This window comes from Eretmochelys imbricata, chromosome 2 (genome assembly GCF_965152235.1).
Source record: "Eretmochelys imbricata isolate rEreImb1 chromosome 2, rEreImb1.hap1, whole genome shotgun sequence".
Classification (NCBI taxonomy): Eukaryota; Metazoa; Chordata; order Testudines; family Cheloniidae; genus Eretmochelys; species Eretmochelys imbricata.
This window is the reverse complement of record NC_135573.1, coordinates 236,435,957-236,453,374: the sequence shown is the minus strand read 5'-3', so window position 1 is coordinate 236,453,374 and position 17,418 is coordinate 236,435,957. Positions and strand designations below refer to the sequence as shown.

Sequence of the window (17,418 nt, the reverse complement as noted above, 5' to 3'; positions counted from 1 at the left end):
GACACCCCAAGCAGCGTGCGGGGCCTGGGCGGAAGACGACAAGGACAAGGACACGCCTCGCCCAAGAAAGCGTCGGCCGCCGCCCATCTCCCGGTTTCCTAAATCGTTAGCGCCGGGGCAGGGCGCGGGGCCAGGAGCGGGGGTCAGCGGACAGGACCTGGGGCCCGAGGAGCCGGGCGCGGAGGCCGGGACCCAGCAGCAGAGGCGGGGCAGCGGCAAAATGGGCCCTGAGTGGGACCCAGGCCCCGGCCCCGAACCGACCATCCCCCCGCACGACAACTTAGCCCTGTTTCTCAGCCGGCGGCTCGGCCGGCTCGGGGGGCTGGTCGGCGCCCGCCCGTGGCCCTTCCTGCTGCTCCCGCTGCTGCTCTCGGGCGGCCTCGGCGCCGGCTTCCTCTTCTTGCGGCAGAGACAAGCCAACGACATCGAGAGTCAGTTCACGCCGCTCGGGGGACCCGCCAAGAGCGAGAGGCGCTTTGCCCAGGAGCATTTCCCGACCCGCGACTCCGAGCGCTTCTCCGGCCAGAGGCTGCTCACAGAGGGCGCCTTCGCCTCCCTCATCGCGGTCTCCGCCCCAGGCGCCAACATCCTGACGGCGGCCGCCTTCGCGGAGCTGCTGCGGCTGGACGGGGCGGTGCAGAGACTCGCTGTTCCCGGCGCGGACCCAGGCACCCAACTCTCCTACCCGGACCTGTGCGTCCGGAACAAAGGGCCCTGCAGCAGCCCCAACCCGCTCCTGGCTGCCGTGCAGGGGGAGCCGGCCCGGCTAGAGACCCTCCTCCCGCAGCTCACTTACCCCGTGTTCCAGGGCAGCGTTTTCATGGGCACCTTCTTAGGCGGCGTTCAGCTGGGTCGCGGAGCGGCCGCCTCCCGGGTGCAGGCAGCCAAAGCCCTGAGGCTGGTTTATTACCTGAGAGAAGACGAAGCCGCGGACCGAGAGAGGAGTTTGCAGTGGCTGGAAAACTTCCTCGAGCGCATCCCGGCTGAGCTGGAGGCTTTAAATCTCACCTCTGTCCAGGTACAGGGTCGAGCAGCCCCCTGGGGCACGGAGCCCTCCCCGGTGTGTGCAGCGGGATCCTCCTGCTGGAGCCCCCGCGCTTCGGGGGCGGGAGAGCCGGAGCGCTGGGCTCTGTTCCCAAACCCGGCACCGTTACGGATCCGGAATGAGAGGCAAGGCTCTGAAATGCCACAGGGAGGGGCCGCTTGTGCTGGGTGAAACTAGGGTGAAACTAGGAGTTAGTTCAATGGGAATTTTGCCTGAATAAAGAGTGCAGGGCTAGGTCCAGACTATTTCAACCAAATGCTTTGCTCAGGGTCATTCGTCTTCTCTTGGGCTGTGTGTTTAACTGTGTGCTATTTTCTTTCTATTCTTAATGTATGATTTTAGCTATGGCTAACATAGCTAATTACAGCTAAAATCATAATTAAGATATGAAAATAGAAGTGCCTACGATAACTCTCTGAACCCTATTCCTATCATGTTTAAACAGAGGCATACAATAAAAGAGTAGTGACAAATGTTATTTAACCTGGTTTTTGTTTTTTTTTTAATGGCAGGTGGCTTACTTTACCTCAGTATCCAGACAGGAAGAGTTTGAAGGAAATACTAAGAAAGTGATCCCCCTGTTTTCCATAACATACTTTCTAACTATAACCTTTTCCATTATTTCTTGTTTAAGGTAAGCTCTTGTCTTCTAAGTTAATCATCTTTTTTTTTATTTTTTCCATATCATTTATATATTTTATTTAAATTACCTTTTATTTGAATTACAAACTCTTCTTTTTCGTCTGAAAAAGAAGAGTGTGTAATTTGAGACAAGGACCCTCTTGCCTAGTACAGCAGATCCCTAGTCCTCTGTAGGTGATCTACTACTAATAGTAAAAGTCTATGGCTATTAATATTGATACAAAAATGGTAGGTAACCTTTAAGTTTTACACGTGAGTAGCTGTAGTGAAGTCAGACGTCTTGCCTGAGTGAGAACTACTCACTTGAGTAAGGATTTGCTCAAACATGCCCATATATATATTTTTAAAGAGAGAAACGTGACTTGATGCTTATCTGGTACTGAAAAGCAGATACGTTAAATCAAAACATTATTAGTAAAGTAATTTAGCACGGAGGGACCAATCCTGGAGTAGCAGTTGCAGGGTACAGAGTGCTGTGGCCACCCACAGGTAGGTGGACTAGGCAATGCTTTCTATGTACCTGTGTTAGCACACTTACATAAAACAGGAGAAAAAGAGTGAAGGTGGAAAAATAACCCGGGGGGGAGGGGAGGGGAGGGGGAAGAGAGCTTTCATGGGCTTTCTTACAGCTGAGCCTGTCCTCCATCAAGGATGTGTTGGGATTCTTTCCTATATAACTAGTTACACCTGCTCCATTGCAGGAGTATCTGAAAATATGGATTTAAGGCAGTTGTCAATGACCAAAATGAGGATCCTGGGCTGCCAGGTTCCAAGGTGAAAATCTTCCCTTCTTGCGCCTCTGCATCTCTAGTTTTGGCCTATGTGAGATCAACCTTTCGTTATGTTACCCTTGAATTGAAAAAAACATTTTTAAACAAGACAAATACATATGAAATGTTCAAGAAAAACCTGTAATATGAATGTGTGCATTTTGCTGAGTTTCATGTTTTGTTGAATTTTCTGTTTTACTCTTTTTAGGGATAGGAAAATCTCTTGGTGGTGGTTTGTTTCTGAAACCTCTAGAACAGAGGTTTTCACAATAAATTTTTGGTGTCCTCACAGTGCCACCAAATACTTAATTAACTTTAGGAAAAATAAATAAATAAATATGCACATATACATTCACATAACAGTCAGCATGGATTTGTCAAGAACAAATCATGTCAAACCAGTGTGATAGCTTTCTTTGACAGGGTAACAAGCCTTGTGAATAGGGGAGAAGCGGTAGACGTGGTGTATCTTGATTTTAGTAAAGCTTTTGATACTGTCTCGCATGACCTCATAAACAAACTAGGGAAACGCAACTTAGATGGAGCTACTATAAGGTGGTTGCAAAACTGGTTGGAAAACCATTCGCAGAGAGTAGTTATCAGTGGTTCATAGGCATGCTGGAAGGGCATAATGAGTGGGGTCCAACACGGATCAGTTCTTGGTGCAGTTCTGTTCAATATCTACGTCAATGATTTAGATAATGGCATAGAGAGAGTACACTTATAAAGTTTGCGGATGATACCAAGCTGGGAGGGGTTGCAAGTGCTTTGGAGGATAGGATTAAAATTCAAAATGATCTGGACAAACTGGAGAAATGGTCTCAAGTAAATAGGATAAAGTTCAATAAGGACAAATGCAAAGGACTCCATTTAGGAAGGAGCAATCAGTTCCACACATACAAAATGGGAAATGAGTGCCTAGGAAGGAGTACTGCAGAAAGAGATCTGGGGGTCATAGTGGACCACAAGCTAAATATGGATCAAGAGTGTAATACTCAATCATTGGAGATTTTTAAGAGCAGGTTAGACAAACACCAGCTAAAATGCTCCTTGTTACTTCTGATGGGTACCTTGAACAGCTTCAACCATGTAGTGTCTCAATGACCGCAGTTAGCTGTGTCTGTCTCTAAGATTTACATGATTCCATCTTGTGTTTAAGATCCTGGTTTATACTGGATCCCCACACTGATTTTTTTCCAGCATTTTGTGAGAGTCATCTGCATAGATTATGGCTTGGTCCATGAGGCTACTTGCAGTAACTCCACTAACGACAAACAGATCAAACACATACTCCTTGATTTTTACATCTAGTACAGACTTTAAACTGACCCATCAATTTATTTATCACGCAGGGCTATTGAGCACAGTGACTTCTACTGGTCCAGCTTCAGAGTAGAACTTAATCTTGTTAAAAGTCTCATTACAAATAAAGGTTTCCTCTGCTCCTGAATCAATTTTAAATGTAACAATAATATTGTAAATCTTGAGATCAAAGCCTGTTCATGAATGCTGTCTTAGAACAGAGATCACAGAAAATAGGCACTCGCTCTTGCTTAGGATATTTCCCTGACTTCTTTGCGTCCGTGGACACATTCCCTTGTCCTTATTACTTTTTCTACATATGCTTCTACTGTGTGGGCAGACCTCATCTGTTCAGTGTTCTCCCGTGAGACACCTGCTACAATTCAAGCCAGAGAACTCCATGCTTTAAGATGCAATTTTAAATGGTACTGCTTTTTCCAATAGGAATTATTCCTTTGCCACTTCTTGTATTTCCATCACTCTCTTGCTGAATGACTTGTATTTTCCTTAGATTAGGGTATCATGACACTTGCAGTGCTTGTCCTAAAGCTAACTTAGGCGTTAACTGTATTTTTCTGAAAATTTTTGTCTACAATCCAAACTGCTAGATGATCTCTTGTATATTCTTCCTTAGTGACACCAAAGTCACGATTATCTGCTTATTCATAGAGGGCCCTCAGGAAGGTTTCCATACTTTCTCCTAAGAGCATGCCCATTTGTGTAAAATCTATTCCTTTTTTGAACTGACTGCTCATCAGTCTTTTTAAGAATTATGTCATAATTATTCTTCTCTTTCCTCAGTAAAGCCAAACCACAGATTAGATTATAAAGCAGGGTTGGGCAAATTACAGCCTGGGGGCCACATCCGGCCCTCCATATATTTTAATCTGGCCCTTGAGCTCCCACGAGGGAGCGGGGTCCGGGGCTTGCCCCACTCCAGCCGGGGGTTGGGGGCTTGCCCCGCTCCGTGTGGCTCCCAGAAGCAGCAGCATGTCCCCGCTCCTGCTCCTATGCATAGGGGCAGCCAGGGGGTTCCGCACGCTGCCCCCACCTCAAGCGCCGCCCCCGCATCTCCCATTGGCGAGGAACGATGGCCAATGGGAGCTGCAGGGGTGGAGCCTGCAAACAGGGCAGAGTGCAGAGCCACCTGGCTGTGCCTCCACGTAGGAGCTGGAGAGGGGACATGCCGCTGCTTCTGGGAGCTGCTTGAGATAAGTGCCCCCCCAGAGCCTGCACCCTGACCCTCTCTCATGCTGCAACCCCCTGAACCACCCCTAATCCCCCTTCCACCCTCCAAATCCCTTGGTCCCATCCTGGAGCACCCTCCTGCACCGCCTACTCCTCATCCTCAGCACCACCCCCGAGCCCGCACCCCAGCCAAAGCCCTCACCCCCCGCATCTCTGCACCAGCCTGGAGCCCCCTCCCACATCCTGAACTCCTCATTTCTGCCCCCATCCCAGAGCCCACAACTCCAGCCAGAGCCCTCACCCCCTCCCACATCCCAACCCCCAATTTTGTGACCATTTATGGCCCACCATACAATTTCCATATCCAGATGTGGCCCTCGGGCCAAAAAGTTTGCCGACCCCTGTTATAAGGCCAGAAGGGACCGCTGTGATCTTCTCATCTACTCTACTCTTCTGCCTAACACAAGCCGTAGAACATCACTCTATTAATTCCTATTTTAATTAGACCATTTCTTTTAGAAAACATCCAGCCTTGATTTAAAAATTGCCAGCGATGGAGAATCCACCACAGCCCTTGGTATGTTGTTCTAATGATTGATTACCCCTCACTGTTAAAATATGTGCCTTATTTGTAGTGTGAATTTGTTTAACTTCAACGTCCAGCCACTGGATCTTGTTATACTTTTGTCTGCTAATGTAAAGAGCCCATTATCACATTTTTGTTCTCTGGGTTTTTATAGATTGATCAGGTCACTCCTTACCCTTCTGTCAAGGTTCCTCCCCCACTCTGAACTCTAGGGTACAGATGTGGGGACCTGCATGAAAAACCTCCTAAGCTTATCTTTACCAGCTTAGGTCAAAACTTCCCCAAGGTACAAAATATTCCACCCGTTGTCCTTGGATTGGCCGCTACCACCACCAAACTAATACTGGTTACTGGGGAAGAGCTGTTTGGACGCGTCTTTCCCCCCAAAATACTTCCCAAAACCTTGCACCCCACTTCCTGGACAAGGTTTGGTAAAAAGCCTCACCAATTTGCCTAGGTGACTACAGACCCAGACCCTTGGATCTTAAGAACAATGAACAATCCTCCCAACACTTGCACCCCCCCTTTCCTGGAAATGTTGGATAAAAAGCCTCACCAATTTGCATAGGTGACCACAGACCCAAACCCTTGGATCTGAGAACAATGAAAAAGCATTCAGTTTTCTTACAAGAAGACTTTTAATAAAAAAATAGAAGTAAATAGAAATAAAGAAATGCCCCCTGTAAAATCAGGATGGTAGATATCTTACAGGGTAATTAGATTCAAAAACATAGAGAATCCCTCTAGGCAAAACCTTAAGTTACAAAAAAGATACACAGATAGAAATAGTTATCCTTTTCAGCACAATTCTTTTCTCAGCCATTTAAAGAAATCATAATCTAACACATACCTAGCTAGATTACTTACTAAAAGTTCTAAGACTCCATTCCTGGTCTATCCCCGGTAGAAACCAGCATATAGACAGACACACACCCTTTGTTTCTCTCCCTCCTCCCAGCTTTTGAAAGTATCTTGTCTCCTCATTGGTCATTTTGGTCAGGTGCCAGCGAGGTTACCTTTAGCTTCTTAACCCTTTACAGGTGAGAGGAGCTTTCCCTTGGCCAGGAGGGATTTCAAAGGGGTTTACCCTTCCCTTTATATTTATGACACCTTCTCTTTGTAAAGCTAAACAGATTGAACTCCTTGAGTCTGCCCCTATAAGGCGTAGTTTTCAATTGTTTCATCATTCTTGTGGATGTTCTCTGAACCCTCTCCAATTTATCAACATCTGGAACTGGACCGAGTATTCCAATAGCAGTCACATCAGTGCCAAATATAGAGGTAATATAACCTCTCTCAGAGGTGCCGACTTTGGGATTTCCCTGGGGGTGCTGGACCCCTGCTCCACCACAGGCCCCACCCCCGTTCCCCCTCCTCCCTCAGTGCCTCCTGCATGCCATTGAACAGCTATTTTTTTCCCCCGTAGGTGCTCATTGAGCCTCTTTCTGCTCAATATTCCCCTATGTCTACATCCAAGGATCGTATTAGCCCTTTTGGCCACAGTGTTGCACTGGTAACTTGTGTTCAGCCAAGTCTTTTTCAGAGTCACTCCTTCCCAGAACAGAATCCCCCGTCCTGTAAGAATGGCCTACAGTCTTTGTTCCTAAAAGTATAACTTTAACTTTACAATTTAAAGCTTAAACTTCTGGCCTTATTAAAATGCATATTGTTTGCTTGCCAGCTTACCAAAAGGTCCAGATTGCTCCTTATCAGTGACTTGTCCTCACCATCAATCTTTGTGTCACCTGAAAGCTTAATCTGTGATGATTTTATGTTTTCTTCCATGTCCTTAATAAAAACGTTATATAGTGCGGGGCCAGGAACTGATCGCATTGGGACCCCCCTAGACACACACTACCTTGATGAGGAGTTCCTATTTGCAATTACATTTTGTGAGCTGTCAGGGAATTTTTAATCCATTTATAGACATTTACAGCTTCACTCCTAATAAACTTCCCTGGGCATTACTGTTCCCTGTGATAAGCATCATTAGGGCTCACAATCTTGTAATAGGTTTCAGAGTAACAGCCGTGTTAGTCTGTATTCGCAAAAAGAAAAGGAGTACTTGTGGCACCTTAGAGACTAACCAATTTATTTGAGCATGAGCTTTCGTGAGCTACAGCTCACTTCATCAGATGTATACCGTGGAAACTGCAGCAGACTTTATATATACACAGAGAATATGTGTATATATAAAGTCTGCTGCAGTTTCCACGGTATACATCTGATGAAGTGAGCTGTAGCTCACGAAAGCTCATGCTCAAATAAATTGGTTAGTCTCTAAGGTGCCACAAGTACTCCTTTTCTAATCTTGTAATATGCTCCTTCCACTCAGGGCATTCCATGTATGTGCCAGACTGAAAGACTTGTAGAGAGAAGGAACTTTGGCATTTTCTTTTCCTCTTATGTCCTAAATTAGTCAATGTCTGACACTATGTCATGTGACAAATGTAAGGACTTACAGAAGAAGATGCTGTCCCCTGAGCAGAAAAAACTTGATTCGAATAAGGAAAACAATGTTATTACTAAAGCCACTCTTTCTCTCTCTGCTTCACTGTAGAGTTTCTATCTATAACTTTCCCCAGCCCTTTCCTGCCTGGTTTTCTGTGACAGCTTTAAAGAAACGGTTGACATAGCCATGCACTAGTTGTATGTAAATGTTCAGTAGGACATTTTCATAATATCTGCTAGAGAGATTGATTCTGTAAGGCAGTGAGCATCTCTTGCAAGATGCGTAGATGCTGCCTTGATGGGCATGCTATAAAGCAGGGATGGGCTAACTTTTTGGCCTGAGGGCCACATCGGGGAATAGAAATTGTATGGCGGGCCATGAATGCTCACAGAATTGGGGTGGGGGTGCGGGCTGTGGAGTAGGGCTGGGGATGAGGAGTTTGGGGGTGTAGGAGGGTGCTCTGGGTTGAGACCGAGGGGTTCGTAGGGCAGGAGGGGGATCAGGGCTGGGGCAGGGGTGCAGGTTCCATCTGGGGTGCAGGCTCTGGGGTGGGGCTGGGGATGAGAGGTGTGGGGTGCAGGAGTGTGCTTCAGGCTGGGATCAAGGGGTTGGGGCGTGGGGAGAGACTCAGGGGGTGCAGGCTCTGAGCAGTGCATACCTCAAGTGGCTCCCGGAAGCAGTGGCATGTCCCTTCTCCAGCTACTTTGCAGAGGCGCGGCCAGGCAGCTCTACACACTGCCCCATCCTCTGGCAACACCCCTGCAGCTCCCATTGGAGCGTGTAGGAGCCGGAGCGGGCCCCTACCATGGCTTCCGGGAGCTGCATGGTGCAGCTCCCGACACAGCGCCCCACACTTCTCAGGCAAGATGCCTAGGAGTCAAAGAAAACTGAAAAGTGGGTCTGGTTTACATGATCAGGGTAGAGTTTCACAACTCTTTGCTTCCCAGTAGGTGGCACCATAATACTTTCTTTTTACTCATTGTTGTGTGATGGGGGAATAGAGAGCTACAACAATTCTGCTGTCAGTTAAACTCATGCAACTACACTGAGTCACTGGTTGTGCATTTTAAATTGAAGGACTGATTTGGCCCATGTTGTGACTTTAAAATGTTAATACCTGATGCTCTCATTAAAGTATTAATGAGACTCATGTAACCAAAGTTGCTTTTACCAAACATGATATATAAAATTTCTATATTATAAGGATTTTGCATGCCATTACATATTTTATATTATTTATAATATAATTGTATAATATAAAAACACAGCATTTAAAATCTAAACAAGATGCTTTTTACACAATTTTCCAGGGTTGACTGTGTACAGAATAAAGTGTGGGTTGCAGCATGTGGAGTGCTGTCTTCTGGGTTAGCTGTGCTAAGCAGCTTTGGATTGTTGCTGTTCTGTGGGATACCATTTGACATGACTGTAGCAAATGCACCATTTCTTATACTGGGTAAGTGACAAGGAATTGGGCTTGATGGAAAAAATGGAACTGCAAAATGTGCCTAGTGGGAGATTATGTTTACATGGCATGAATCAGGGATCAGCACAATTATAAGTTAAGACCACTGGGTATGATAGTCGTTTTCCAGGTGTTTATCCATCCTGTTATTCAGCAGTGCAGAATGTGCAAAATAAGGGCTCACTTGTAATGGTTTATAGCAGGAGGTACAGCAGCAGAGGGCCATTCAGCTCAGTGTGAGGTTGAAGGTGGATCCATGCTCCGAAAAGCAGTTCTGTATTTTCCATTGCATGGATGAGAGATCTACCTCATTATCCCAGAGGTGCTTTCTCTTTCAGAGAAATGTGGTGAGAGAGAAAGAGAGATCTCACCTAAAGAGATCGCACCATGGGAAAATGTAATACATTACCTCGTATATGGAGGGGGTGTGTGGCATTTATTTTCTGTGGGTCCATAACTTCGCTTGGTGTGAACACAATGCTTATTGCTCAGCTTAAGTCATTGCTTGTTTTGCAATTTTGCTATTTTCCATTAAAAATTGATAATGATGGTATGTACAATAAGTTGACCTTTTCCCTTTTGTAGGGGTTGGTGTTGATGACATGTTCATTATGATCTCCTGCTGGCAACAGACTAATCCTAAAAATAAAGTTGAAAAGCGGATGGCTGAAACTTATGCAGAGGCAGCAGTGTCTATCACAATCACCACTCTCACTGATGTTTTAGCTTTCTACATAGGGATCATGACTTCCTTTCAGTCTGTGAAGTCCTTTTGTCTCTACACAGGAACTGCTTTCATCTTCTGCTATTTATACAACATCACATTTTTAGGAGCTGTTCTTGCTTTAAATGGTAAAAGGGAAGAAGGCAACAGACACTGGTTAATTTGCACAAAAGTGAAAGACCTTGTTCCGCCTCATCACTCCTGCTTGTACAACATGTGCTGTGTAGGAGGGTTTTCTGATAAGTCTTCTTGGGCCGAAGGTGAACATCCAATGAACAAATTCTTTAGGAAATATTATGGTCCTTTCCTTACAAAGATCTGGACCAAAGTGTTTGTGGTGTTGCTGTATGGAGGGTTCCTGGCTAGTAGTATTTATGGGTGTACTCAGATGAAGGAAGGTATAGACCTGCGAAATCTGGCTAGTGACGATTCTTATGTCATTCAGTACTATGACTGGGAAGATGAATATTTCTCAGAGTATGGTCCCAGGGTTATGGTCACTATCACAGAAAATGTGCCTTATTGGAATCTATCCATTCGTAATGACATTGAGAACTGTATGGAGTCTTTAGAAAATAACTCCTATGTGGAGAAGAGTCTCTCAGAGTCATGGCTACGAATGTATGAGAATGTTGCTAGAATCGGTTCACTGAATATAGATACTAGGGCGTTTTTCATGGGTAATCTATCTGAACTATATAAATTATTTCCAGAATTTGAATGGGACATTGATATTCGCTATAAGGAAATAGCAGCCTCACGTTTTTTCATTCAAACAGTGAATGTTACTACTGCAGTTGATGAGAAGAACCTTTTACACCAATTAAGAGACCTAGCCAAGGACTGTAAGATCCCATTAATGGTATATCACCCAGCATTCATATACTATGATCAGTATATTGTAATAGTGCCAAACACCATTCAGAATATTGGAATTGCTACTGGAGTCATGTTGTGTGTTTCCTTGCTGCTTATTCCCAATCCGCTCTGCTCCTTGTGGGTAACTTTTGCTATTGCTTCTGTTATTGCTGGCGTTGCTGGTTTCATGACATACTGGAATGTTAATCTTGATTCCATATCCATGATTAACCTTGTCATTTGCATCGGGTTTTCAGTAGATTTTTCTGCTCATATATCCTATGCATTTGTTTCAAGTGAAAAGTCAACTGTCAATGAAAGGGCAGTTGATGCCCTGTATCTTCTAGGTTACCCGGTGATACAAGGTGCTATCTCCACTATATTAGGAGTAATTGTGCTGTCTGCAGCACAAGCTTACATCTTCAGAACATTTTTTAAGATTATGTTTCTCGTTATCTTGTTTGGAGCTGTTCATGGTCTTGTTTTTATTCCAGTATTTTTAACATTTTTTGGAATTCGTGGCAGATCATCACACAAAAGGGTAAATATAAAAACGAGGAAAAAACAGCAGCTCTTTTAGTGACGCACAAAGTCCAAGTAATGTATCAAACAGCTTCATGCTGAAGGAAAAATAAATCCAGATTGCTCATCAATTTACATACAATTTAAAATACAGCATATCAGCCAAAAAGAACATGTTGAAGGTTTCAAAACATTAATCTGCAGATTTAAATTAGCATTGTATGAAAATGTCAGTTTTCTACTGTTCAGGATTAACACTTAATGGGATTAGCTCAAAGCCCACTAGGGAACTTTTAGCGCACCATAGCAGGGTCCACATGGTCAGTTACTACACAGCATGCAAGTATGCTGTAGATTATACCCCAGTTTGCCGTGGACAAGCTGTTCATCCTGATAAGCCCTTAGATCATGAGAGAAAACATGGGTTAAGTAAAATGATATCACAATAATAGAATATTACCAAACCAAAAAAAATTGGTTAAAATACATTTGAAGTTAAAAGCATGTTCTCTTGATCTTATGTATTCTGTGTTAAATGCCCAATAAAGATTTCAAAAGGAATATAAATTATGCCAGCATTATTTGAGCTTTCTCACAGTGTACTCTCATGAAGTTTAAATGTAGGCATCCCTGTATTACCATGGAAGCAGACAAATTGTTAAAGTGGTTGATTGAAAACCAGGCCTAGGAACAGCAGCAGCACTTAAGTACTGCAACGACTGGCAACTCAGCAACAGCAGGTTATTGCACAAGAGCAGGAGCAATCTGGGACCTTTGCAGCAGAAGCTGAGTTGCCACCTTTGGCTAGTCTGGCCTTATCAGCAATCATCCTGTTTAATAGACACCCTCTGAGCCATGGCCGTCCCTAGCCATTTTGGTGTCCTACGCAGCCACCTCCGTGCGGGGTGTGTGTGTGTGGGGCCCCAGGCCTCCGAGGGGGGGGCAGGATCAGGCATGAGCCAGTGGAGTGGAGCGGGTTGGGGCCGGGTCGCTCCACTTCCTGCTGCCCGGTGAGTGCAAGGCAGTCCCGACCCCACACTCACGGGGCAGCAAGAAGTGGAGTGACCCAGCCCGCGCCACTCTGCTCTCCTGGCTCCCAATCAGCACGCAATTGTTTTGGGATCTCTGGTGGTGGTGGCTTAAATTTGAGATTAGTTATTGGTGGTGGAGCACTCTAGAAAGATTCTGCCAGACAGACCATGAGAATGGAACTGTTGGTATCATACCGAACAGACAGCTGCAGATGTGTATCTCCTGGACGACGACATGGGAGCTGACCCCCTCCCAGGGAATGACACTTCCTCAATGGGAAAGATGCAGGATCTCTTTTGTAACTGCAGACCCAACTGATTTGACCTGCCTACAGGAGAGTGTAATGAATAGGGCCCTACCAAATTCACGGCCATGAAAAATGCATCACAGATGGTGAAATCTGGTTTCCTCCCGTGAAATTTGGTATTTTGTGTGCTTTTACCCTACACAATACAGATTTAATGGGGGAGACCAGGATTTCTCAAATTGGAGGTCCTGACCCAAAAGGGAGTTGCAGAGGGGTCGCAAGGTTATTTTAGGGGTGTCATGGTATTGCCACCCTTACTTCTATGTGCCCTCAGAGCTGGATGGCCGGAGAGCAACAGCTGTTGGCTGGGTGCACAGCTCTGAAGGAAGAGCCCTGCTAGCAGTAGCACAGAAGTAAGGGTGGCAATACCATACCATGCCAGACTATGAGCTGCAGAGACATGCAGGCCACTTCCAGGGAGCTCCCGCCCCATGGTAAGTGCTTCCCCAACGCCTCTGCCACAGCTCTGAGTCCCCTCCCACACCCAAACTGCCCCAGCAGTGGCTGGTGAGGCTGGCCTAGGGGCTGCCTGATCTGTTTGAGCAGCCCCAGAGCCAGCCGCACCGGCCACTGCAGAAGTCATGGAGGTCATGAAAAGTCAGAATTCATTACTTTCTTGACGTCCATGACAGACACACAGCCTTAATCATTATACATACAGAATAAAGCTCTTAGGTAAGTTTCATAGTAGAGAGGGTGAGCTGCTGAGTTGCAAAAAGTTCTTTCCAGAATCAGTTCATCAGGTTATAATCCAAATATGTAGACCATATATAGAGTTTGTTCTAACTCTTCCATGTGAAAGAGCAGAGTAATCCATACTGGAGCTGGAGACCTCAGTCTTGCGATTCAAGCTTCCCTTGACCAAGTTTAAGCAGATCTGAGGCACAGAATTGGGGCTTAGAGTTATTATAGATTTCTGGCAGGCTGTGGATAGCCTCTTGACAGCAGGAATTCCTTGGGTGAAACATTGTGGCTTTGAATTAAAATCTCCTATTTCCTATGTATACCCAGGTAATCAGTTACATTCATCAGTATAAGGTAATTAAGCATTAAACAGTTCATAGATAGTTCACTACAAACTTCAAAGAGAAATATAGACAATGATATTATTACACTCGTTTCATCTAAACGTTAATATTCCTTCTGATCTGTGAATCAGCAGAATATAATAACTGCCAAGAACCACTGGTTACACTGTTTAACAAGATGTAAGTAAACACATATGAATACCTTTTAGTATTTACCTAACCATACAGGTTTGCATTTCAAAGCTCTAGTCTATCTAACATGGCTTCGTTAGCTATTTATAAGGAATGGCCCTAATTACCATTTTACATACTTTTCTAATATGTCTTTAAAGGTAGAATTTGGGTCATTTAGCCTGCAAATTGCTTAACCCTTTCTGGCTCAGTGTCACATACAGCAAGGAGGAGACAAGGCCAAAGAGCACCTCACTGAAGTAATGTGGGGACAGAGTGAATATGTTTGGCAATAAATTTGTATTTCTTAATGAAGGGACAGAAGCTGGGCCATCCTTAGGATTTATGGGGCCCTACGCAGTATTATTAAACTGGTGCCCCTATGCCCGACGGCAACCCGGGCTCACAGCCCGGGGGTGGGAGAGCGAGGCAGCAAAGGATACTGAGCCTCCCAGCCTGCCTCATGGTGGTGGAGAGTCACAGTTCCCCGCAGAGACCCCTGTGCCCTCTCCCTCATGCAGAATGCGCAGCGCCAGTGCATTCGGCTCTATGAATAAGGCCTCTGCCTAAGGAGACTGCAGCGCGCCCTGGGTGTGTGGGAGCTGACCCATTCTTACCTGCGGTCATGGGCAGTGGGTGAAGCTGCCGCTTGGGGAGGCTAGCTCCCCAGCCCACCTCTTCTGCCTGTGGCCCCGTCCCCACTCTGCCCGGGCCCCGCCCTCTCCCCACTGTCTCCCTCTTCCTCTTCCTCCCCCACTCACCCCCTTGCAGCCAAATCCCTGAACTCAAATGACGCAAATGACATTTGAAAAAAACACTCTTCTGCAATTTCTTTCTAAAGAAAATGGAGCATGTTTTCCACTGCATGCGAGAAGGTGAAGATTGGACATGCAGAAGGTACCTAATTAAAAGCACTAAACTTGGGAATAAAAATGGCAGTCACAGGTTTTTTTGATATATCCTGAAGTTTGTCAGAGATTTATTTGCAAAAACTTTGTAGTAAGGGCAAATCAGCTGTCCTGCTGAATACAACATTAAATATTATGGAGTACATGATGCAGCTTTTCTTTGTTTTACATTTTCTTAATCAGTATTTCTAAGGTGATTTTATATTTTAAATGTACTCTTAAGCCTTCATAAAGTAATCATTCCAGATTACTACATATTTAACTCACTGAAACAAAGACATTATTTTAAATTCATCAGTCACAGAGGTTTAGTGTGTTCATAACAATGTTCATTGCTTTTAGAAAAAGGGAACACTAATTTATTCTGTGTAATCTCCATAACAATAGACATGTTTATGAAATTTCACCAACTTTAAAAAATATGTTTCCAAAGATTTTAGGCATAAGAAATAAGAAAGGATTTTATATCTTGCTAAGGTATTGATTTTGCTGGAGGGTTGTCTTAAAACTAGTTCATCAAATAGTTAGAGGTAAAGAAAGGGAAACTCGTTTGTCCAGCTATTTGGAAGGAAAGGGGTGTTCATAGAATCATAGAATCATAGAATATCAGGGTTGGAAGGGACCCCAGAAGGTCATCTAGTCCAACCCCCTGCTCGAAGCAGGACCAATTCCCAGTTAAATCATCCCAGCCAGGGCTTTGTCAAGCCTGACCTTAAAAACCTCTAAGGAAGGAGATTCTACCACCTCCCTAGGTAACGCATTCCAGTGTTTCACCACCCTCCTAGTGAAAAAGTTTTTCCTAATATCCAATCTAAACCTCCCCCACTGCAACTTGTTGTCTGTTGAAGGGCTCTCTTCAACAGGGGAGTGAAGGGAGAAAAGGATGGACAGAAAGGACAGGAAGACTTTGGAAGCAAGTTTTTTGTACTGTAGTAATTAAAATTAAAATGTGTATTTTAGATAAGAGTGGTCTTTTGAAAGATTTATTTAAAAAACTATATGACTGAAGATCCAAGGATTTAAGGCTAAAGATGAATACTCAGATTGTGAATCTAAAAATCTATGCAAGGATTTTTTAGAGATGTGATTTTGTCAGTAAATTCAGAAACTAAAAGTATATACCTGGGGGTTGGCAAATGCCTGTTAAATGGCTTCATTACCACTTGAATGGCTCTTTAACAGTTTCAGTGTTGTGCTAATAGGTCTGGCAGGCTGGAAGGCTTTTTCACTTTTAAGTTACTAGATCCCCTCTGGAGGAAGATTCACCAGGCTGCAGCAGCTAGCTGTGGGAGCCTGCAGGAAGGGTCAGAAGAGGGATAGGAAGAGGTGGGAGCATGGACACTAAGACCCAGGGGTGCCCCAAATTTTCAGGTGCCCTATGCAGCCGCGTATGCTGTGTATGCCTAAGGATAGCCCTGGACACAAGAGAGGTGAGTATTAGGTTTAGAAAAACTTCTCTACTCCAGGCAAAACCAACTTCCACAATGAACAGTGAGGATGGCCCATCACAAACCACTTTAGTTAATGGGCAGGTAGGTCTCTGAAACTCAGTCTCTTGGGTGAGTCATTCAGTCTTTGAAAGGACACTCAAAGGCGGGGGGCGGGGGGGGGGGGAAGAAAACCTGGATTTGTGCTGGAAATGGCCCAACTTGATTATCATGCACATTGTAAGGAGAAAAGGAGTACTTGTGGCACCTTAGAGACTAACCAATTTATTTGAGCATAAGCTTTCGTGAGCTACAGCTCACTTCATCGGATGCATACTGTGGAAAGTGTAGAAGATCTTTTTATACACACAAAGCATGAAAAAATACCTCCCCTCACCCCACTCTCCTGCTGGTAATAGCTTATCTAAAGTGATCACTCTCCTTACAATGTGTATGATAATCAAGTTGGGCCATTTCCAACACAAATCCAGGGTTTAACAAGAACGTCTGGGTGGGGGGTAGGAAAAAACAAGGGGAAATAGGTTACCTTGCATAATGACTTAGCCACTCGCAGTCTCTATTCAAGCCTAAGTTAATTGTATCCAATTTGCAAATGAATTCCAATTCAGCAGTCTCTCGCTGGAGTCTGGATTTGAAGTTTTTCTGTTGTAATATCGCAACTTTCATGTCTGTAATCGCGTGACCAGAGAGATTGAAGTGTTCTCCGACTGCTTTATGAATGTTATAATTCTTGACATCTGATTTGTGTCCATTTATTCTTTTACGTAGAGACTGTCCAGTTTGACCAATGTGCATGGGAGAGGGGCATTGCTGGCACATGATGGCATATATCACATTGGTGGATGTGCAGGTGAACGAGCCTCTGATAGTGTGGCTGATGTTATTAGGCCCTGTGATGGTGTCCCCTGAATAGATATGTGGGCACAATTGGCAACGGGCTTTGTTGCAAGGATAGGTTCCTGGGTTAGTG

General features: G+C 44.8%; 1 protein-coding gene across 1 annotated transcript; it reads left to right on the top strand.

Moving 5' to 3' along the window:
- Positions 1-220: 220 nt before the first annotated feature.
- PTCHD3 (patched domain containing 3) lies at positions 221-12,109 on the top strand. Its single transcript, XM_077808261.1, has 4 exons — positions 221-1,018; positions 1,558-1,679; positions 9,296-9,441; positions 10,036-12,109. The coding sequence occupies exons 1-4, from the start codon at positions 221-223 to the stop codon at positions 11,610-11,612; spliced, it is 2,643 nt and encodes an 880-aa protein (XP_077664387.1). The 3' UTR covers positions 11,613-12,109.
- Positions 12,110-17,418: the final 5,309 nt, after the last annotated feature.